The 23099-nt window shown below is 42.3% G+C and overlaps 1 protein-coding gene and 1 non-coding gene across 3 annotated transcripts; one reads left to right on the top strand and one right to left on the bottom strand.

Annotated features, from left to right (window-relative positions):
* Positions 1–523: 523 nt before the first annotated feature.
* Positions 524–23063, bottom strand: Ufc1 (ubiquitin-fold modifier conjugating enzyme 1). Of its 2 annotated transcripts, none has more exons than XM_041643426.1 (7): positions 23046–23063; positions 5281–5403; positions 2120–2187; positions 1840–1903; positions 1468–1544; positions 1126–1216; positions 524–953 (listed from the first exon to the last, which is right to left on the bottom strand). In XM_041643426.1, exons 2-7 carry the CDS (start codon positions 5401–5403, stop codon positions 873–875), a joined length of 504 nt encoding a protein of 167 aa, XP_041499360.1. In that variant the 5' UTR covers positions 23046–23063; the 3' UTR covers positions 524–872. The 2 variants fall into 2 exon arrangements, with proteins under 2 accessions (XP_041499360.1, XP_041499359.1); XM_041643425.1 differs by lacking the exon at positions 23046–23063 and adding an exon at positions 5618–5636.
* LOC121442118 lies at positions 17697–17820 on the top strand. Its single transcript, XR_005973527.1, has one exon. It is a non-coding gene; the product is annotated as a small nucleolar RNA SNORA40 (small nucleolar RNA).
* Positions 23064–23099: the final 36 nt, after the last annotated feature.

Genomic DNA, 23099 nt, shown 5'->3' with positions numbered 1-23099 from the left:
GCAGCCAACTTTAGAACCATTAGTTCCCGGCCCTGCTGGTTGGTGGTCTTTAAACCATTGCTGCAAGTCCTTGAGGGCAGGGGCCCCCATCCCTTCATGTGGTCCAAAGGGATGAAGAGCCGAAACATCGAATAACGGAAGGACTTGCAAGGGCTTCTTTCCAAACAAAAGGGATGCAGCATGGAAAGCTGCATGCCAGGTCCAGCTCCAGCCAGAAAACCAATAGTGAAGCATTTAGCACTCCACCTAGGCATGAGAGATCCCTAGTGGGCATAGAACGTCAAACCTGTAAAACCCATTCTTCAAGCCGCTTTGCAGGCTCAGGCAGTAAGGAAAACATGGCTCATCGCTAAAGGGTAAACGCAAATCTCAACGACAGTGAAAAGAAACAGATTTTCTCTTCCATTTGTTATCCCTTGAAAGGACATTCATTTCCCCCTCCCAACCTAGTGTAGGTGTTCATGTCCCTCCGTGTTTTGCTTGTTCATCTTGTAATAGTCATCAGTGAGAACCACAGGCTACATACATCGGAAGCAGCTTTTATTGACAGGTTGTTTCCAGAAACCAAAAAAAGCCATGAGCTGTCAGTTAACGCCCTGTGCCTCCAAGATGCCTCCAGGGTTCCACTTGCAGAAGGGGTGCAAACTGCCTCTTTCAAGGTCCAAGTCTTTTACCTTCCTGTACAGCTTATCTTAGAAACTTTGTGACCTTACTCTATTGTTGGCTTTTGTTCCCCTCCCCCCTCCACCTATAGCTACTTTGTAACAGCCAGAGGTGACCCGTGAAAGAATCATGAGTTAGGAGAAAAATTCACAAGAAAACAGGAATATAGCCCATCAAGTTCCACTGTCCTGCCTCGGTGGCTTGATCCTTCATTGATTGCATTTTTCTTTGTGCTGGATTACACCCTTCTGAATCAGATCAGGGACTTCCACGGCCAGCCAAGGACCCAGCTACAATACAAGGGAGACCCTGTGAGGTTACTACCATAGTCAATGCCCCTTGTTGCACCTGACCCTCCTTCCCAGAGACTCTAGAGCATGCCCAAGTGGCAGCACCGTTACTCCCTTTGTCTCAGCTACGAACCCTCCCTCTTCCTCTCATAATCCAAGAAAAAAAACTTACCCCTAGGGCCATGAGATGAGCTAGTCCAAACTTGGGCACATTCCTGGCCCACAAAGGTTTGAAATGATCAGTCAGACATATTTTGCCACCCCTATGAGGAGGACGAGAAGAAGGTGTTGACATAAAAAACTAGCCATAATGTATAGCAGCCTTTTGGGAACACAGGAAGATTAGCGCTCAGAACTGTGAACAGGGTCAGCTAAGCACTTTGCATAGGCGTGGCACAGGGAAATCTAGACTCCCTCCAGACTCTGGAGTAGTACCCTCTGGGGAAACCCTCTGTCTCTTGAGCTCCTCCCTAAGGCTTTCCTTGCTCTTTCTCACCTCCTAGCCAAGGCCTACCTGTACATCTTTGCTGTCTTTCCATCCAGCTCAGGGACTGCAATTTCTGGAGCAGTAGTAGGATATGTGATAGGAATCTGGAGAAATTACAAAGCCTTAATAAAACAGAATCAAGAGAGAAATGAACTAGTCTAATTAAACATACACATTCCTTGTTTGAACTGCTTATTCAGCAGATCCCCCAAGCGACATGTACAGGCTAGGACTCGAGACATAGAGATTAGCAACTGTTACATATCTGCTTCAAACCTCAGCTTTCCCCTCCCGTTTTAAAAGTTTTATTTAGTCCCTTCAAAAAAGTTTAGCTTGCTAACAATCATCTGATCAATCCCTTTCTACTAACCTTCATACTTCCCATTCTATCACACTCACGTCAAACTCGATGTCAAACTCATATTTGAGGAGGTCATGGATGTACCAGCATTTTCCAAACCACCTGGAACAAAGACCAAACCTCACTCAGTCTAGTCAGCCCATTCCGATCATACTCAAATGACATCTGTTTAGGCCACCAAGCAGGAAGACTCATAGGTCAGGAATTAGGGAACTCTAAACTGATGCATGGCATGGCAGCTTTGGGTTGGTTATTGGATAACAAATTGCTTAAGCCAGGTAAGGATCCCACTCATACCTCCCAAGAGGGTCTGCTTACCGGGTCCCTTCCTTGTTGGACTCCAGTCGGAACCAATCATTGTCTGAATTCTTGTTGTTCTCCACATACTGAAAGCAGAAAATGAAATCTTAGAAGGAGCTAGAGCCAGTCAGTGATAGCACACACCTTTGATGCTAGCATAGGAGGCAGAGGCAGGAGGATCTCTGAGTTTAAGGCCAGCCTGGTCTACAAAGTAAGTTCCTGTCCAAAGAATTATTCAGAGAAAATCTGTACAAAAAAAAGGGGGGGGGGAGTTTTCTGGAGAGATGGCTCAGAGGTTAAGGGAACTGGCTGCTTTTCCAGAGGTCCTGAGTTCGATTCCCAGTAACATGGTGACTCACAACCATCTATAATGGGATCTGATGCCCTCTTCTGGCATGCAGGCAGAACACAGTATATATAATACAATAAATAAAACTTAAAAAAAAAAAGTGTGGGGGGGAGCTAGAGTCAAGGGTTGCCCCTCTTCAAAAGTATGACTATTTTCTGTTTTAGTACATTTTTCACAACTTTTCAGACATAAACAAAATGAAAGAAAAGGATACACATGTAAGCTGGGTGCTTTCCCAGAATAGAGAATAGAATGTCCAGGTTTCCCACAGTATAGCAAGCACAAAATGTTTGGAGACTCATCGGGTTATTTTCTCACTTCTGATAGTACCTGTCCTCAGCCCCAAACTCACTTTACCATCTACGTTGTTCCTGGAGGACCCTGTGCTAGCTTTCATTAGCAGCCACAAGTTAATGACTCAAACCAGAACTTCAGGTTCTAGTATTCAACTCCGTGTTTCAGTTTATTCCATTTATTTATTTATTTATTTATTTATTTAATTTTTTAAGACAGGGTTTCTCTGTGTTGCCCTGGCGGTCCTGGAATTGTTTTGTAGCCCAGGCTGGCCTTGAACTCACAGAGATCCACCCCCCTACCCACCTCTGCTTCCCCAGTGCTGGTTTTAAAGGTATTTACAACCACCGTCTGGCTTCAATTTATACCTTTATCTAACAGAAAACAGAAACTCAGCACTTCCATCTGGATTTTATATTGTATCCCTCACCTCTTCCACTTCAGGGACTCCTGCCCAACCAACATTTTATAATTAAGAATGACCTTGACATTTTGATCCTCCTGCCCCTCCTGAGTGCTGAAATAACAGGCGTGAACCACCATGCAAGTTCTCAATTTCAGGAGGCAGTCTCATTCAGTCACTAAACCAAAAGACCAGCCTTCATCCTTGACCTTCCCTTTCCTTTCCCCACTAATATTTCATGATGTCCTGCTGACTTTAGTTTCTGCTATTTGCCTGTTACAAGGTCTCTCTGTAGCCAGGGCTGGCAATAAAGTCAGTGAAATCCTTCTGCCTCTGCTTCCCCCATACTAGGTTTACAGGTATGTACAACGATATCCAGCCTTAGCCCAATATTTACTTTTTCTTTTCTTGATAGGGCCTCACTAAATTCCTCAGGCTGGCCTTGAACTCATTCTGTAACCCGGGAAGGCTTTGAAACTGTCCAGGCTGGCCTCAGACCTGAAATTTTTCTGCCTCAGCATCACAATTGCTGCAATTACAGGATCCCAGCTTATAGCATGCTGTTGCTAGCTTGCATTCCTTTGCCCACGCTGTCCTTATATTGTTCTTTTTTTCTTCGCAAAACAAAAAATAAAAACAAAACTCTTAAAAATATCTATGTGTGTGAGTGATTTTTTTTTCTGCCTGTATATACCACACGTGCACATGGTACCTGAGGAGGAGACTCGAAGAGGGCATCAGAACCCCTGAAACTGGATAACTGTGAGCCACCACTTAAGTGCAGGGAACCAAACCAGGTCCTCTGCAAGGGCAGTAAGTGAGCTACCTCTCTAGCCTCTGTCCTTTTTTTTCCTATCTTTAGGTTTTAGATGCGTGTCTGTGTGTATCCATGTCAAGACTGTGCATGTGGCAGCCAGAGGACACTCAAAGGGTCCTGTTCTCTTCATGTGGGTTCCAGGGGCCAAACTCAGGTTGTCAGGTTGAGTAGCCCATCTCTACAAACTGAGCCATCTCTCTCTCTCTCGCCCCTGTGTTTATAGCTTAAGTTTCAATTCAAGCTTTACCACTTCTTAAAAAAGATTTATTTATTATGTACACAGTGTTCTATCTGCATGCATGCCTGCACACCAGAAGAAGGCATCAGATCTCATTATAGATGGCTGTGAGCCACCATGTGGTTACCAGGAATTGAACTCAGGACCTCTGGAAGAGGAGCCAGCGCTCTGAACCTCTGAGCCGTCTCTCCAGCCCCCAAGTTTTATCACTTCTGAGTATCCTTACCTTAGCAAACTAAAGTTGAATTACACATCCCTCCCCATACTCTCAAAATATACTAGTTATGTCTGTCTTTCCACTTAAATACTATTCCTGTCGACCTTAGTAGGACCCTTCTTAGTGGCTTTGTATACCTTCCAGGGTACTAGGAACACAATAATGTTTTATTGTTGTGTTTGAGGAAGGGTCTCGTGTAGTCCAGAATGACCTGGACTTCCAATCCTCTTGCCTCCACATCCTGGGTGCTGAGAATGCACGAGTCACTCCAGTCTATGAGGTGCTAGGGGTAGTAGAACCCTGCTAAGCAAGCACTCGGCCAGTTTCTCAGTGAAGCAATATATAAGAAAGAAGAGCTGACAGAAACCACCATAAGGGGTGTAATCTTTCTCTTGACACAACAGATTAGCTGAAAAGATGGCTATTTTATAAGTAGAGGCACCAATCTAACGCCTTACGCTTTCAGTTCTGACATTCATTCCTTTCATTCATTCCATTAATTTCATCACGAAGAATGAAAGAGGAGCAGTGATGGGCTGAGACCTCGGGCTCGAAGAAGCGCTTTTGACCCCCATTCCTACATTCAGTAGAGCAAACACCTGGGGCGGGAGCGACACGTCACCTTCCAGAAATACTGCTGTTTTTTCCTTCAAGGTCTAGTCCTACTGTACACCTAACCAGAGTCTCTTCTGTTTCCAACCCTCCGTCCACCCGTAACCCCCCAGACTCCCAAATAGCCGCATTTCTATGAATTTATAAACTTAAAAACCGGAAGCGGCTTCCACACGGAGCCAATTTCTGAGGACACCTGATTCCCCGCCACCCCTTTGCTACGCGGTCAACCGCAGCAGTAAAACTGACCCGGATAAGGGACTGATATTCCTCCTTTAGTCGCTGCACCCACAATTCTCGATCTCGGGGTCCGGCGTTAGTCTTCAGCACCGGGATCTCGGACACGACCCGCCGGGTAGCCTCATCCGCCATCTTGGACCAGGGCACAAGAAAAATGCGGAAGTGGAGTTGCTTGTTACTTACTCAGTGCTTCGCCATCTTTACTATGGGAAGATGAGGCGTTGTGTTGCCTTAAAGCCGTCTCTGAATGCACTCTTATTTTCTTGTAAGAAAATAGACCCTCTGGTGTGAGCCTCCGGAAGAACAGAATGAAGACGGGTTACTCCGTCCAGAATATGGCACCTACCATTAAACCACACCGGAGACAGCTCAAAGAGTGACTTCCGCTCATGCTCAGAAGCAATCTTGGAAAAGCCCACGACCTTCCCAAACCAGGAAAGTAGTTAGAATTTCATGTTTTTCGAGACACTTTTCAAAGTATTGTCTCTTAGAATGTACAATTTACGTGTTTGTGCTGAGTTACTTCCTTAGTTTATACAATACCTGCCCTGAAAAACGAACAGCACCTAATCAGGAAGTACACGTGCTTGTTTGGGTGGGTTTTTTTTTTTGTATTTTTTTATTGATTTTTTAAAAATATTTATTTATTTATTTATTATGTATACAATATTCTGTCTGCATGTATGCCTGCAGGCCAGAAGAGGGCATCAGATCTCATTACAGATGGTTGTGGGCCACCATGTGGTTGCCAGGAATTGAACTCAGGACCTTTGGAAGAGCAGGCAATGCTCTTAACCACTGAGCCATTTCTCCAGCCCTTTAATTGATTTTTTATTGAGCTTACATTTTTCTCTGCTCCCCTCCCCTTCAACCCTCCTCCAGGGTCCCCATGCTCCCAATTTACCCAGGAGATCTTGTCTTTTTCTTCTTTCTACTTCCCATGTAGATTAGATCTATGTAAGTCTCTCTTAGTATCCTCATTGTTGTCTAAGTTCTCTGGGATTGTGGTTTGTAGGCTGGCTTTCTTTGCTTTATGTTTAAAAACCACCTATGAGTGAGTACATGTGATAATTGTCTTTCTGTGTCTGGGTTACCTCACTCAAAATAATGTTTTCTAGCTCCATCCATTTGCCTGCAAAATTCAAGATGTCATTAATTTTTCTGCTGTGTGTAGTACTCCATTGTGTAAATGTACCACATTTTTCCTTATCCATTCTTCGGTCGAGGGACATTTAGGTTGTTTCCAGGTTCTGGCAATGACAAACAGCTGCTATGAACAAATCTGAGCATATGTCCTTGCTTGTTTGTTTTTAAAGGGGACAGAGTCTCACATAGGATGGCTGGAACTCTTCTTGCTTATGTAAAATAATGAATGTGTCTATGTTTTAAAACCAACTGAAAGCTAAAACATTTTGAAAAGAGTTACTGAATATCTTTTGTGTGCTATGCACTAAGTATATAGACATATTTGGTCCAGGATGAATTCTCCCAAATGGTTAGAGGACAGACACTGAGTGCCTATTCTTAGAATTGGTCCAGGATAAATTCTCCCGAATGGTTAGAGGACAGACACTGAGTGCCTATTCTTAGCTTAAGACAAGTCTTCTGGTAACGTTTTGTTGATTTTGAGACAGGTTCTCACTATGTAGACCAGGCGGGCCTCCGACGCAAAGAGCAGCCTGCCTGTCCCCCAAGTACCGTCGGGTAATTTCCAAACTCATTTGATGCTAAGAAATCTCACTGGGACACAGTGGCCCGCACTGGTTATCCTAGCATGGGCTGCGGTGGGGTGGGGCAAGACAGGAAGATTGCTGCAACTCAATCTAAAACAAACAAACGTCCCTATGTGGCAGCTGTGGTGGTGCACACTTCTGAGTTTGAGTCTACACAGGCAGCAGATCCCGTCTCAAAGAAAACAAGAACAAATGTGGAAATGGCTCAAGTGGGTATAGGTGCTTGTAGCCCAAGCCTGGCACCTGAGCCATCCCTGGAACCCACATATGGAAGGAAGGAGAAAACAAACTCCACAAGTTGTCCTCTGGCCTATGTACATGTGTTGTGGCGTGTGTGCCCCTTCAACTAAAATTTAAATTTTTGTTTGTGGTTTTTTTTTTTTTTTTTTCCTCAAGACAGGATTTTTCTGTGTAACAGACCCGGTCACCCCGGAGTTCATTCTGTACACCAGGCTGGCCTTGAACTCACAGAGATACGAAGTGGTAGAATTAAAGGCATGTACCATTACACCTGGCCTATTTGTTTGTATTTTATGTGTTTTGCTTGAATGCATGTAAGATACCATGTACATGCAACGCCCCTGGAAATGACATTACAGTAACAGACATTACTTCCATGTGGGTGCTAAGAAGTAAACCTGTCTTCTGTGAGAGTAGCAAGTATTTTTAACTGCTGAGCCATTTCTTCAGTCCACAAAACAAAACAAAACGAGAAGAAATAAAAACCACACAGGTGCATTTTTAATTATTGATTTATTTATTTGTTTAGGTTTTTTTTGTTGTTTTTTGTTTTTTTTGAGACAGAGTTTCTCTAACAGTCCTAGCTGTCTTGGAAGCAGCTCATGTAGACCAGGCTGGCCTCAAACTTACGGAGCTCCACCTGCCTCTGCCTCCCGAGTGCTGGGATTAAAGGTGTGTGCTATTACCACCCACCCGGCTGAGGGTTTTTATCTTACTAGCACACTATAAATTTCTTTGTAAAGATATTAGATACAGCTAAGACACAACTTTGTAATGATTTACTAGAGATCTCCTAAGGTAAATAAAGGTTTATTTCATTTTTGGTGTAGGCACAGTGATGTGGTCAGAGAACAGAGATGAGAACTGAGGTTTTACAATTATCCTTGGTTATTCTAATTCTGTGACATGCATCTCTAAAGAAATACAGACTTTTCCTAACATTCCTGGTTGGATCTCTACATGTAGTACCTTTTTTTTTAAACCACTTTTAGAAAATATATTTAAGTATTTTTTATGTGTTGAGTATTTTACCTGTATATATGTACACCACATGCATCCTGATGCCCACGGAGGCCAAAAGAATGACATCAGGTTCTCTGGAACTTGAGTTATAATTGTGAATTCTCACGTGGCTGCTGGGACCAAACTCCCATCCTCTACAAGAGCAGCAACTACTGACCCACTGCTGTGGAATAATGTTTTTGCCAAGACAAGGTTTCTCTGTGGCTTTGGAGCCTGTCCTGGAACTCGCTCTGTACCCAGGCTGGCCTCGAACTCTCAGAGATCTGCCTGCCTCTGCCTCCCAAGTGCTGGGATTAAAGGCATGCACCACTACCGTCTGGCTGTTTTTTTTTTAAATTAATCTTAGGTTATTTGCATTGGTGTTTTGCCTGCATATATCTCTGTGTGAAGGTGTCATATCTTGGGAGTTATAGACAGTTGTTAGCTGCCATGTAGGTGCTGGGAATTGAACCTAAGTCCTCTGCAAGAGCAGCCAGTACTCTTAACTGGTGGGCCTTCTCTCCAGTCCCTGGAATAATCTTTTTTGTACACTGTGAAGATGTGTCTTTGTCAAGGCACCTTCTGATTGGTTTAATACAGAGCTAAATGGCCAATTGCCAGGCAGGAAGAGGTTAGGCAGTATTTCTGGGAAAGACACCAGAGGACTTGGAGAGAAAACAGGAAGTACAAGATGGAAGAGAAGTAAAAAGCCACAAGACAAAATGTAGATTAATATAAATGGTTCATTTAAGTTATAAGAGCTAGTGGGACAATCTTAAGCTATATGCTGAGCTTTCATAATTAATAAGTCTTTGTATCATTATTTGGGAGTTGGCAATACAGAGAAAGACTTGCTACAAGCCCTGTCTTCAGACCTTCTACCTCTGTTTTTGATTCTGAGAATCTAAACTTTTTGAACATAGTATATTCCCAGCATCCAGTGGCTCACCATCTTCCACCTTCTATAATTTCAATTCCAGAGGATTCGACACCTCTTCTGGGCTTCATGAACACTCCTGAGGACCAGCCTAGACATAACTATTTCTCGTACCAGCGTAGAGGTGTGGGAATAATTGAAGTACAGTTTACACGACCGTATCGGGAAGGAGTCTCAGTGTTCATTCAAATCCTGAAGATCACCCGCATTTATTATCCAAACAGCTTTTAAATCAAAACGTAAACTGAGGGGGAAGTTCATTAGCATTGTGTTTTCTAGGTAGTAGGGAGAATGACTTTGGTCATGTCCACACCTATGCCTATTCTGTCATGTAGACTGAAAAACACCTCTTTCCCAGACGACCTCCAAAATTACAACAGAAGGAGCAGAACGACATTAGCATATCCTGACCACTTGCTTAGGATGGTGTCAGGCTGTCTCAATATCAAAAGGCTAGGAGACCACCTTCTGTGCGGTAGGTTCAAATTGTGCCTTGCCAGGTTGCTCAGAAATCTGACTGCCATACAGTGTAGGAATATGGGTCTGTATAATCCAGCCCCCACAGAACACGAGGCATGCATGTGGATGTACATATATACCATGCAGTCAAAACACTCACACAGAAAAAAAATAACTTAAAAACTTAATACTTTCTTTGAATATACTATGATATTGGGACATACCCACTGATATTTAAAAATCACTGGTTCAGGGCTGCTGAGATGGTTCAGAGGGCAAGAGCACAAGCCTGAGTTTGACCCTAAGAACCCACATCAAAGTGAGGGACTGTGTAGGCAGACTTTTCTTTCCAACCTACTAGTTCCCCAATAACCAACATGGAGTCTAACACTAATTATAAATGCTTAGCCAAGAACTCAGGCCTGTTACTAGCTAACTCTTTTTTTTTAAATATTTATTTATTTACTATGTATACAATATTCTGTCTGTGTGTATGCCTGCAGACCAGAAGAGGGCACCAGACCCCATTACAGATGGTTGTGAGCCACCATGTGATTGCTGGGAATTGAACTCAGGACCTTTGGAAGAGCAGGCAATGCTCTTACCCTCTGAGCCACCTCTCCAGCCCTAGCTAACTCTTTTTTTTTTTTTTTTGGTTTTTCGAGACAGGGTTTCTCTGTGGTTTTGGAGCCTGTCCTGGAACAAGCTCTTGTAGACCAGGCTGGTCTTGAACCCACAGAGATCCTCCTGCCTCTGCCTCCCGAGTGCTGGGATTAAAGGCATGTGCCACCACCACCCGGCTCTAGCTAACTCTTAAAAATTTAAATTAACCAGTATTTCTTATTTACCCTCTGCCAATGTTAGCACCTCCTTCCAACACAGCACATTCATCTCTCTTGCTTCTCTCTGCATCCCTCCTGATTCCTCCAACTTCTTCCCAGGATCCTCTCTGCCCCCAAAACCCTGCCTAGCAATCGGTCAATCAGCTTTTTATTAACAATCAGAGCAACACATTTTCACAGTGTACAGAAGGATTTTTCCACAGGAGGACCGACTCCACAAAGTTTCACATATGATGTTGTGTTATGCACATGCATCACACAAAAATGATAAAAAAAATCACTGATCCATGTGAGATTAAACTTTCAATGAACATGTCCAAGTTTGAAGAAATATTTCCTAAAGCCACACTCAGAGAATTCAGGCAGCATTCTGTTCACAGCAAAAGCCTGTCCCTGAATACAACTAATAAACCTGGGGTAGTGGCTCATCCAGGTAAGATGTTCTGACCTGGAGCCAGAATTCAGATCAGTTTGTAGACGAATAATCAAGACCATTAATCAGTACACATGGTACAACGAGCCCTCTTAGCAGGACAAAGATCTTCATTGCTTCAGAGTGCAAACCAGGGTAAAACAGGAGGGGGACTATCAAATTTAATCTTTTCAAGTGGTTTCTTTCTCTCACCACCCCCTCTCTGGTTTTTCGAGACAGGGTTTCTCTGTGTAACAGTCCTAGCTGTCCTTGAACGAGTTCTTGGAGACCAGGCTGGCTTAGAACCTAGGAAAGATCCACCTGCCTCTCCTCCCAAGTGCTGGAATTAAACGTGTGCACCACCACTGCCCAGCTTCAAATGATCTCTTATGAATTTATTCTTTTTGGGTTTTTGTTTTATTTTTATTTGAGGTAGTTTTGCTCTGAAACTCTGACTATCCTGGAACTCACTCTGTAGACCAGGCTGGCCACAAACTCAGAGATCTATAGCTGCCTCTGCCTCCCAAGTGATGGGATTAAAGGCGTAAACTACTACCACCCGGCTAGTTTATACTTGTTTTTAAGAAATTCTTATAGAATATTTATTAGAAACTAAATTCTAAAAGATTAAAGGAGGGCCTCAAGTTCACCTGTTTTTAGAGGAGGAACTCATCTATAAGAATGTGTTTAAAGAATTCCTACTTAGCCAGGAGCTGGTGGTGCACACCTTTAATCCCAGCACTTGGGAGGCATAGATAGGTGGATCTCTGAGGCCAATCTCGTCTACAGAGCAAGTTCCAGGAAGGGTGCCTTAAAAAAGAAAACAAAACAACAACAACAACAAAACCACAACCAAAGCTTACTCTACTATAGGTGTTGGAGATAAGGTAGTGCACAAGGGACTCAAGAGTCCCTGTCCCTGTCCTTATGGAAATGGAAATGATTGTAACACATCTAAGCAAAGAGCAGGTCTGGTTGAATAACTAACTCAGTCTAAAAACCGCACTGATGGAAGACTGATGTTTGGCTGAAGAGTGCAGCTGGTGAATGGGGAAGCTCCGGAGTTTCTGGTAGGGCCATTATCAGTCATCACAGGGCAAGTAAGTTTGTGGGACAGGAGAAATGACTGTTTTATCAGGGAAAAAACATTGGATTGGGGGAAAACAAAATTAAAACAGAGACAGAGAGTTCTTTGTGAACTTAAGGCATTGGTCTGGACCCTTTTAGAGTTACAGACAGTTGTGAGCTGCCATGTGGGTGCTGTTGAGCCATCTCTCCAGCCCCTGCTCTGGAAGATTCTTTAAGATGGATAGAGAAATGCTCCTTATATTGTAGGGATGTAGAATATCAGTATACACAAGGAGCCAGTTTGTAATTTCTTTTTTTTTAATTTTATTGATTTTTTTTATTGAGCTCTACATTTTTCTCTGCTCCCCTCCCTGCCTCTCCCCTTCCCTTCAACCCTCTCCCAAGGTTCCCATGCTCCCAACTTATTCAGTAGATCTTGTCTTTTTCTACTTCCCATGTAGATTAGATCTATGTAAGTCTCTCTAAGGGTCCTCATTGTTGTCTAGGTTCTCTGGGATTGTGATTTGTAGGCTGGTTTTCTTTAGTTTGTAATTTATTTCTTTTTTTCTTTTCTTTCTTTCTTTTTTTTTGAGACAGGGTTTCTCTGTAGCTTTGGAGCCTGTCCTGAAACTAGCTCTTGTAGACCAGGATGGCCTCAAACTCACAAAGATCGGCCTGCCTCTGCCTTCCCGAGTGCTGGGATTAAAGGCGTGCGCCACCACCGCCCAGTGTAATTTCTTTTAATTATCCTAGGGACATCAATATGAATTATTGTAAATTAAAGTTTGATCTTTATTATTGCTATAAACTATTAGATTCATGCATATAATCACTTGATAAGAAAACAGTTAAATTCACAGGATGTTTATTGTGTGCTAGGTATGGTCCTAAATATTTTATGTATGTTAACTCCTTGAATACTAACAACAGCTCTTCTTAGGTACTTTTATAATTTTCAATTACATATAAAGAAATAGGCTGGGCATCTCATTACTCAAGAGGCAGAGGCAGGAGGATCTCTGTGAGTTTGAATTCAGCCTGGTCTACAGAGCTAGGCTCAGAGACAGCCAGGGCTACACGAGAAACCCTGTCTGGGAAAAACAAAACTAACCAACCAACTAACAACAAAACAAACAAAGAAAAACAGAAAAGAAACAGAAGCACAGTAGATTCGATGAACCTCACATATAATGACAGATCTGCTCTTTAGTCCCAAGCATAGCCTGGTGTACCAGGCTTTTTCTTTGGTGCTATCAATCAGTTCCCAAATCATGATACATACACTTATTACTAGTTTTCAATGCCTTAGCTTAGCTCTTATTTTAATCTGTTTCTTTTCATCTATGTTTTGCCTCGGGCTTTTGACCTTTCTTTGTCCCACTCTGTATCTGCTGGCTGGCAGCTGATGCCTGGCCCCGGGCATCTCCCTCTTTTGGGCCCTCATTTTCTCCTCCTCCTCTCCAGTCTAGATTCTTCCTCCTATTTATTTTTTATGTCAGGCAGCCCCACCTATCCTCCTGCCATTCAGCTTTTTATAAGGCCAATCAGGTACTTTAGGCAGGAAAATGAAACAAATGCAACACATCTTTACATAATAAACAAGTGTAGCATAAACAAACACAACAGCTTTACACAGTTAAAAGTAATATCCCACAGCATAAACAAATATAAGACATCTCTTCTAAGTTAAAATAATATTCCACAACAGCCTGCCTCCAGAATTCACATCCTTAATCAATTCATGAGCTTTTCTACCACCTCCAGACCCAATTAGCAGCAAGGACCAAAGGGGTTGGGAATGGTGGCAGTCTAGGTAGCTTAGGCTAACCAGAAACTTTTGATTTTTTGGCCTCAGCCTTTAGAGTGAGGAATTGTATCCATTCATTAACATGCTGCAAACCTGGAAGAATTTAACCTTCACTGTGACTTCACCTTTACCCAGCAGCTAGTGACACCTGGTGTTGTACTATATTGCTTTAACTATGTAAAGATGTGTTACGTTAGTTTATGCTTGATAGGCAGGGCTGGTGGGCAGACAGAATAAACAGGAGGATGACTCTAAGCTCGAGAGAAGAGAGACAACAAGGGAGAAAGAGTGGGAGATGCCCAGGGCAAGCCAGCCAGACATGGAGGAAGCAGGAAAAATAGGACATACAGAATGAAAGGTAAAAAGCCCTGAAGCAAAACACAGATGAAGAGAAACAGATTAAATTAAGTAGTAAGAGCTAGTAGGACATGCACAAAATATAGCCAAGCATTCATAATTGATAATAAGTTTCCATGTCTTATTTGGGAGCTAGTGGTAGCCCAAAAGAAAGCCTGATAGAGTTTAGTGTGTCAGAGTGTTTGGTTTACAAAGGCGCAGACACTCTTTGGGGAGGAAAGAGCTGATATGAAAGTAATTATCATAAAGAAATTCAGCTGGTCAGTGGTGATGCAAACCTTTGATTCCAGCACTCAGGAGGCTGTGGCAGGTGGATATCTGTGAGTTCAAAGCCAGCCTGGTCTACAGACTAAGTTCCAGGCCAGCCAGGACTACACAGAGAAATCCTTTCTTGAGTAACAAACAAAAAACAAAAGAAAAAGAAAAGAAATTCAAGAGCTCTGTGCATGGTGGTACACATGTATAAACCCAGAACTCATAGGCTGAAGTAGGAGCATAATGAGTTTGAGGCCACTCTGGGTTATACAGTGAATACCAGATCAGCCTACATTATGTAACAATATTCTGTATCAAAAAAAATGACCAAGGCTAGGGACATGGATCAGAGGATAAAAAGGTTACTGCACAAGTACAAAGCCCTGGATCTGAATCTTCAGAACCCACCAAAGCCAGATGTAGAAGACTGAATCCTAATCTTAGTGTTGCTAAGGGGAGATGGGAGGTACAGACAGGAGAATCCTCAGACGCTCATAGGTCAGCTATCCTGACTGCAGTGGTGAATGACAAAAAGAAATCTTGCCTCAAATGAGGTATAAGACAAGGACTGCAGACCTCCATACATTCGTCCTGGTATCTGCATGGCTGCATTCACATCACATACAACACACATATCACATTATGTACAGCTATACATATCACACACACACACATATATATATATAACATCACACATACATACACATATTACATATAGGCACACATCACATACACACATATATATTAAAGAATATATACATATAGACCGTGCACACAGATATAAATATCACACACACATATATAGCTGGATTTTTCTTTGGGCCACCAGCTTACAAATAATGACATGGTGTAGAAATAGGAGTGACAGGCTGTGTTCCTGCTGCCTGGTTCCCGGCCGCCTGGCTAGCTTATGCCCCGAAATAACAACACACAAATTATATTCATTTAAACACTGCCTGGCCCATTAGTTTCAGCCTCTTATTGGCCAATTCTCACATCTTGCTTTAACCCATATTTCGTAATCTGTGTAGCACCACGAGGTGGTGGCTTACCGTGAAAGATCTTAACCTGCATCCATCTCAGAGAGGAGAGCTATGGTGTCTGCCTCACTGCCTTCTTCCTCCCAGCATTCTATTTTGTCTATTGTACCTATCTAAATTCTGCCCTATCAAAAAGCCAAGGCAGTTTCTTTATTAACCAATGAAAGTAACACATAGACAGATGACCCTCCTCCATCAACATGGAGACATTATAAAAGCTTGGCCGTAGCTTAGTCTTGTCCCACTAGCTCTTATAAATTAACCCATTTATTTTAACCTACATTCTGTTGCATAAATCCTTACTTCATCTCTCCATACCACCCATCGCCTATATTGCTTCCTCCACATCTGGCATTAACATAGGTAAGACAATAGAATATTCTCCAAAATTGCCAAATACAATGAATTGGATATTGTAAACGTAATTCTTACTTGGTAATTATTCTTGTTGTATACAGTTTTACTGTGTTAGAGTGTAAATGGAATTTCCTTTGGGGCACCAGCTCACAAAAAAATGACATGGAGACTTATTATTAATTATGAATGCTCAGCCTATAGCTTAGATTTGTCCCACTAGTGCTTATTTTGTTTGTTTTGTTTTTAGAGACAGGGTTTCTCTGTGTAACAGTCCTAGTTGTCCTGAAACTAGCTCTTGTAGACCAGGCTGGCCTTGAACTCCTGGAGATCTGCCTGCCTCTGCCCCCGAGTGCTGGGACTACAGGCGTGCGCCACCACCGCCCGGCTCGGCTCCACTCTTATAACCAAAACTAACCACTTCTATTCATCTACACGTTGCCGTGTGACTCATGACTTTTCTCCTCTCTATGTTGCCCATCCTGCGTACTCCTAACATCTCTGCCTTTTCCTTCCCAGCATCCCTCTGCCCAAAAAGTCCTGCCTAGATGTTGGCCATTCAGCTTTTTATTAAACCAGTCAGAGTGACACATATTCACAGTGTACAAAAAGATCATTTCAAAACATTAAACACTTTCCTTTTTATTTAGACAAAAAAATGGAAAAGTGTTGTGGATTATTTGTAAAGATGTGTCTTTGTCAAAGCACCTTCTGATTGATTTAATAAAGAGCTGAATGGCCAATAGCTAGACAGGAAGAGGTTAGGCAGACCCTCGGGAGATAGAGAGGACTCTGAGAAGAAGAAAGGCAGAGTCACCAGGAGATGCAGAGCAAACAAGATGTGCAGAAAGTGAGCTAACAGCCATAAGACCTGTTGCAGAATGTAAATTAATATAAATGAGTTAATTTAGGTTATAAGAGTGAGCAAGTTACAAGTCTAAGATCTAAGCTGAGCTTCCCATGTCATAGGGATGCTGGAGGAACAGAGAAAGACTTGTTACAAATAAATCTTCATTTTAAGAACACAAAAAATTTTCCTTCCATCCTCTGAAGGTTTGAGGGAATGACCTAACAATAAACAGACTAGGCAGGAAAAAAAGACATATATTTTTATTAATGTTCCAAAGAAGAAAAAGTCACAACTTGCGGGGGTGGGGAGTGGTTACCACAGTAGTGATGGTCCAACATTAGTGAGGAACTTACATATGTTTTTGTCTTTTTTTTTTTTAAATAGGGAAGGGAGCTAATAAGAAATGTCAGATAGTGAAATATTATTGGGGAAACTTAGCCTCCTTAAACATATACTACTCTAGGACAAAATGTGTCCGAGGCACAACAGAAAATGGATTTGTAAGTGATTCTCCATGGGGCCAAAACAAAGGACAATGATGCATGTCAGAAGCTGTGTGTGCAGACAGATATCAATGTTCCTTCCATGTAGTTCATGGTGAAGTCTCAGTAAGATGGAAGGCAGCTGTCTTCCCCATCCCTGGATTGTTAGGTAGATAAGGAATCGTGTAGAAAGCCTCTTTGTATTCAAAAAACACGAAGAAACAAGAGGTCAAAGGGACTTTAACTCTGTGGAAGATCAAAAAACCTCTCAGAACGACAAAGCATCAACCACCACTGAGCGACTATTTTGACATACCCAACAGCATATTATGTTTTTGTTTGTTTCAGACAGGGTCTCTCCATTATGTAGCCCTGGCTATCCTTGATGTTACACTTTAGACCAGGTTGGCTGACTTCAATGACTGCCTCTGCCTCTCAAGGGCTGGGAATAAAGGTGTTTGCCACCACATCCAGCTAATTTTATGGAATATGACTTATAAAAGAAAGAGAAATATTTCTAAGATAAATGTGATGAAGCTAAAACACAAACTTGAACATATATCCTGTTTAGAAACAAATCCTGTTATAGCACTTGTGTTTTTGTTCCACTGGTGGACAAAGGCAGGGAAGACAGATGCAAAAATAGTACCTCTTTTGTAACTCAATACTCATTATTTGGTATAAATTTTGATACATACAAAAAGGAAAACGATACAAGATAGCCTAAAGGGTTGACAGTGCTGATGATGCTTGTCTTGAACATGAGGTCGCAGCTGAAAATGTCTGTAAATTGAATTCTGTTTCAGTGTAGGACTGGCATTTCCTACCTACAGATTGGTATTCTGAGTAAATTAGGAAAGAATACGAACTGAACTTTTCTTTTGGGGGCAGGGGGTTGAGACAGGGTTTTTCTGTCTAGCTTTGGAGCCTGTCCTTGAACTTACTCTGTAAACCAGGCTGGCCTCAAACTCACAGAGATCCATCCGCCTGCCTCTGCCTCCACCTGGGATTAAAGGTGTAGGCCACCACCACCTGTCATGAACTGAGCTCTTTAAAGGCATGTATCACCACCACCCAGCTAGGACCTAACTCTTAAGAGATGTGGGTTGTCAGCAACTGAAAGGCAGGCCTACCTTAAAATGCTTTCTAAAGTAAATCAAAATGCTAGAGATTCTCCAGTGCAGAACTTTGAAATTGTCATGAGTATGTCTTTAATTTGAGGAGAGATAAAATGATAGGACAGGACAACTGGATTAAGCACGTTTCTTTGAGAAAGGGCTATTTTCAGATTCCAACACCCCCCACCCCTGCAGACAGTATTTCTCTGTGTAACAACTCTGGCTCACTATGTAGATCAGTATGGTTGGAGTTCACAGAGATCCGCCTGCCCCTGCCTCCTGAGTGCTGGGATTAAAGGTGTGTGCCACCACCACCTAGTTTATTTCTAGGAATCCTAAACTTGAGTGATCCTGATGGAAAGCAAAGGAATCACATGTAAAATTCCTTAAATAAAAAATTATTAACTTAAAAAATACTTTTAAGTTGGGCATGCCTATCATAGACCTTTATTTCTAGCACTCAGCTAAAGGCAGGCAATGAGCCAGCCTGGTCCAAACAGTGAATTCAAGGTCAGCCAGGGCTATATATTGTTGTGGGATATTTGATCAAAACATAAACCTGAGACTGCATTATTTACTTGAAAAACCTGTTTCTAGTTGTGGTGGCTCAGCCCTAGCACACACATTTAATTCAAGATCTTTCTGCTTGCATTTTGTAAACAGGACTAAAAAGAAAAGTCAACCAAAAGGGGGAGCAAACAACTAGGTGGCAGGAAGAGAACATAAGATTATTAAGAAAAACCATAGGGAGTAAGAGGGAATCGGAAGGATGAGTAGAGAGATGCACAGGAAGCAGAAGAGAGGGACAAGGAGTTGGGGGCCTCATGTTTGAGACGGACAAAGTGAGGCTTCTGGGACATCGGCTGTGGAGGAAGGTCAGCTGGTGCTTTCTCTGCTTCTCCTGGGATAGTAGGCTTTCACCCCAGCATCTGGCACCTGAATCTTTATTGGTAAAAATCAAACAATTGAGATTTTGTTAAAAACAACATTGGCTCTCCAACATGTGACATGACTCATGTTATACCCACACATTCTAGCCTCCTGGAATATGCAGAAGATGTGGCAAAAGCCAGCATTGGACTAATGAATGCAGATCAATGAGGGACAAGCAAAGTAACCCTATGCCTTCAGCAAATGACTCAGGGGACCTACTGCAGGTTTCAAAACCAAATTTGGTTCAATCATTCCCTGTCAGCATTGGAGAAACTCATCCACAGAATGATTAAAAGACTTAATACCTGTTATTAAAAAGAACACAGCTCTGAATGTGATGAAGGATAGAACAGTATCAGTAGATAAAGGGTCAGAAGAGATCAAACAAGTATTTTGGCAAACTGGTACAAATGGTCAGAGACCAAAGCTAAAAATACAGATAAATGGCATTGAAATTGAAAGTTTTGTAGATACAGGAGCAGAAATAACAGTAATCTCATTGCAGTACCCAGACACTTATTAATTATGAAATCTTGGTTTTTAGGTTAGGTTTGTCTCAACTAGCTCTTTTAAGAAAATTAACCCATTATATCATATGGCATTACCTCTCTGCTTGCACTTTGTTTCCTCTGTCTCCTGATATCTCCTCAGCATAATTTCTGCACCTAGTCTTTCTCTCTTCACCGCTCCCCCAACCATGCCTAACTCTCCTGTCTAGCTATTGGACATTCAGCTATTTATTAAACCAATCACAGTGACACATCCTCACATAGTGTAAAAAAATATTCCACAACATTTCACCCAAATCTTGGCACCCAGATTGGTCTCTTTAGGAGGTAAATATTCAGCTTCTAGGGAATGAAACAAAGTACAAGGTGGACTGAATGTACAGGGCCAGAAGGACAGGTAGGGAGATTAAAACCGTATGTGGCTAACTGCTGTGGAACAATCTTTGTACACTGTAAATATGTATTACTCTCATAGGTTAATAAAGATCTCACTGGCCTATTGCAGGGCAGGAAGAGACTGGGTGGGAAAGCCAGACTAGAAGGAAGTAGGGAAGAAGGGTGGAATTTCGAGTCACCAGCCAGACATAGAGGAAGCAGGACGTGTACAAAATGAGGTAACAGGCCATGAGTCATGTAGTAAAACTAAGATTTAAAAAAACTGGATTAGGGCTGGAGAGATGGCTCAGCGATTAAGAGCACTGCCTGCTCTTCCAAAGGTCCCGAGTTCAATTCCCAGCAACCACATGGTGGCTCACAGCCACTTATAATGAGGTCTGGTGCCCTCTTCTGGCCTTCAGACATACACACAGAAAGAATATAATAAATAAATAAATATAAATAAAAAAGCTGGATTAAGTTGTAAGAGCTAGTTAATAATAAGCCTGAGCTATCAGTCAAGCATTTATAAATATTTATTGAGTCTCTGAATTGGTTAGTTGGGAACTGGCAGGCAGGAAAGAAAAGTCTACTGACAGCTAACATAGTAATGAATTTGTTGGTTATAGCACTAGAACAGGTGGTAGAACAGCAGTTAAATACTCAACATATTGAAGAATTGATCAGTTCTTGGAATTCTCCTGTATTTGTTATTAAAAAGAAACCTGGAAAATGGAGAATGGTAACAGATCTGAGAGCTATAAATAAGGCAATTCAGCCAATGAGGTCTCTGCAGCCTGGAATTTCCTTGCCTTCTTTATTACCTAAGGGATGGTCTATTATAGTGTGCTGAAGTGTATTGTGTCTCTGCCTAAGGCACCTTCTGATTGGTTTAAGAAAGAGCTAAATGGCCAATAGCTAGGCAGGAGAGAATAGGTATGATTTCCAGGCAGAGAGAGAGAGAAACTGGGAGGAGGAATCTAGGTGAGCAATTTCACCACCAGACTCAGAGCAAGTTGGATGTGCTATATCAAAAAGAGGTAACTGAGCCATGTGGTAGAAGGCAGATTAAAAATTATGGGTTAAGTTATAAGAGTTAGTTGGATAAAAACCTAAGCTAAGGCTAAGAATTAGTAATAAGTCTCCGGGTAATTATTTGCAGGCTGGAGGACCAAAGATAGTTTGACAAGAAAGCTTGCTACTTTTTAACTATACCTTTACAAGAACTGGACAGAGAAAAACTTCTCTTCACAATGCCTACTTTTAATAAATCCCAGCCTGTTAAAAGGTACCACTAGAAAATTCTTCCACAAGGAATGTTAAACAGCTCCATCTTATGTAAATATTTTGTACAATAGCTATTAGAAATAATTCATAGGAGCTGGAGCAATGGCTTAGAGGTTAAGAGCACTGGCTGTTCTTCCAGGTCTTGAGTTCAATTCCCAGCAGGCACATGGTGACTCACAACCACCTAGAATGAGATCTGGTGACCTCTTCAGGTGTGTGAGCATACATTCCGGCAGAACACTGTATAAAACAAATAAATCTTGAAAAGAAAGAAGGAAAGCAGGCAGGCAGGCAGGAAGGATTTGTAGACAGTTTCCTCAGTCTAAAATCTATGGATGTCTTACTGGCTGATTCAGATGTAGATACCTTTGAAAAAATGTTTGATGAAGGAATGAGAAAAACAATGTAATGCAATTTGATATGGAAAAGCAACATAATTCAATCTTGGGGTTCACAGTGTGATCCAATATCTTGCAACATATGGCTGGTCTGTTACATAGGTCCAGCTTTGGCTCAAATCATATCCTTCAGCTTTTTAAGTGCTGGGATCACAAGTCTGAGTTGCCATGCCTGGCCACAAAAATGTTTTGTACATAGTATCTTTCCATTTCAGTCCGGTTCTTAACAACAGCTTTTTTCAAATGTACCTAGTGTCCTTTCTTCTTCCACAATCCATAGGACACATTTTAATCCACATCTTACCTGACCTGTTACATGTAACACTTTAAACCTTTCTTTCTTCCTGTTTGCTCCTTCTTACTGTCCTCAGCTTCCTCCCCTCGTCTAATCCCTCAAATACATATTTCTTCTTCTCTAGGCCATTATCCTCTTTTACAGCGCCAATAACTATCCATATGCACAGAAGCGCACTTTAAAGTTTCTTGGTTTCCAACCCACACGGTCTCCCTTAGAGTTAAAATAATATAACCCAGTTCTTCAAGTCAGAACATTCATACCACCTTATCCAACGCATGCCTTCCTACCTACACACCACCACCGACTCTTCCTTATCTTCCTAATTGTTCTCTCCTCTACTTTTCCAAACATTCTTTACAAGGCAACCGGTGATCTCTCTCTACGCAGCCCGCTCCCTGGGGACTGAACACTAGGCTTAACTGTGCTAAGAACACATTCTCTCACTGAGCTAACGTTATAGTGGTCTTCCTCGCTTAGATGAAGCCCAAACTGGTCTCCACCTTCAGAGCTCAAACAATCCTCCTACCTCAGGCTCCAGACCGGCACTAACATGCCCAGGTTGGCAAGTAGTGATCTTTCTACAATACAAACACAATTGCTCACACCTCTGTTTAGACCCTTCAAAGCCCTTTCATTGCCCTTAGGATAAAGTAAATCTACAAGGCCGCGAAACCAGATCCCTCCCTATCTCGTAGACCTTATGCATTACCTTTTCCTTTAGCCACGTTAGGCTGTTGGCAGCTCCAGAACAAACGTGAGCCCCACCCCACCGCGCCCCCCTATTCAATTCCCGACAGTCCTACTCGAGTCAGCTCAGGAGAGACGTTCGACAGGAAGTGAAAGCGCAAAAGGAAAACACTGAAGGGATGAATTCCGAGAGCAACTCTGAGAAGCGCTGCAAGGTCCGGGTTTCAGAACGTCCGGGTGACAGGAAGTTCAAAGCAAAGGTTAAAGCCAGATCTTGAACTTTCACCCAAGTTCACCAGGCAGTCCAGCTCCCGTACTATTCCGCCCTTACGTGTCATGGCTGCCAGCCCAACTCTCCCAATGGGCTTCGGAGTCCGATACCAGC

This window comes from Microtus oregoni, unplaced genomic scaffold (assembly GCF_018167655.1).
Source record: "Microtus oregoni isolate MIOR12 unplaced genomic scaffold, Mior012 000086F_ref0000336, whole genome shotgun sequence".
NCBI classification, from domain to species: Eukaryota; Metazoa; Chordata; class Mammalia; order Rodentia; family Cricetidae; genus Microtus; species Microtus oregoni.
Note: the sequence above shows the minus strand (reverse complement) of the source record. Positions and strands in the feature narration are given on the sequence as shown.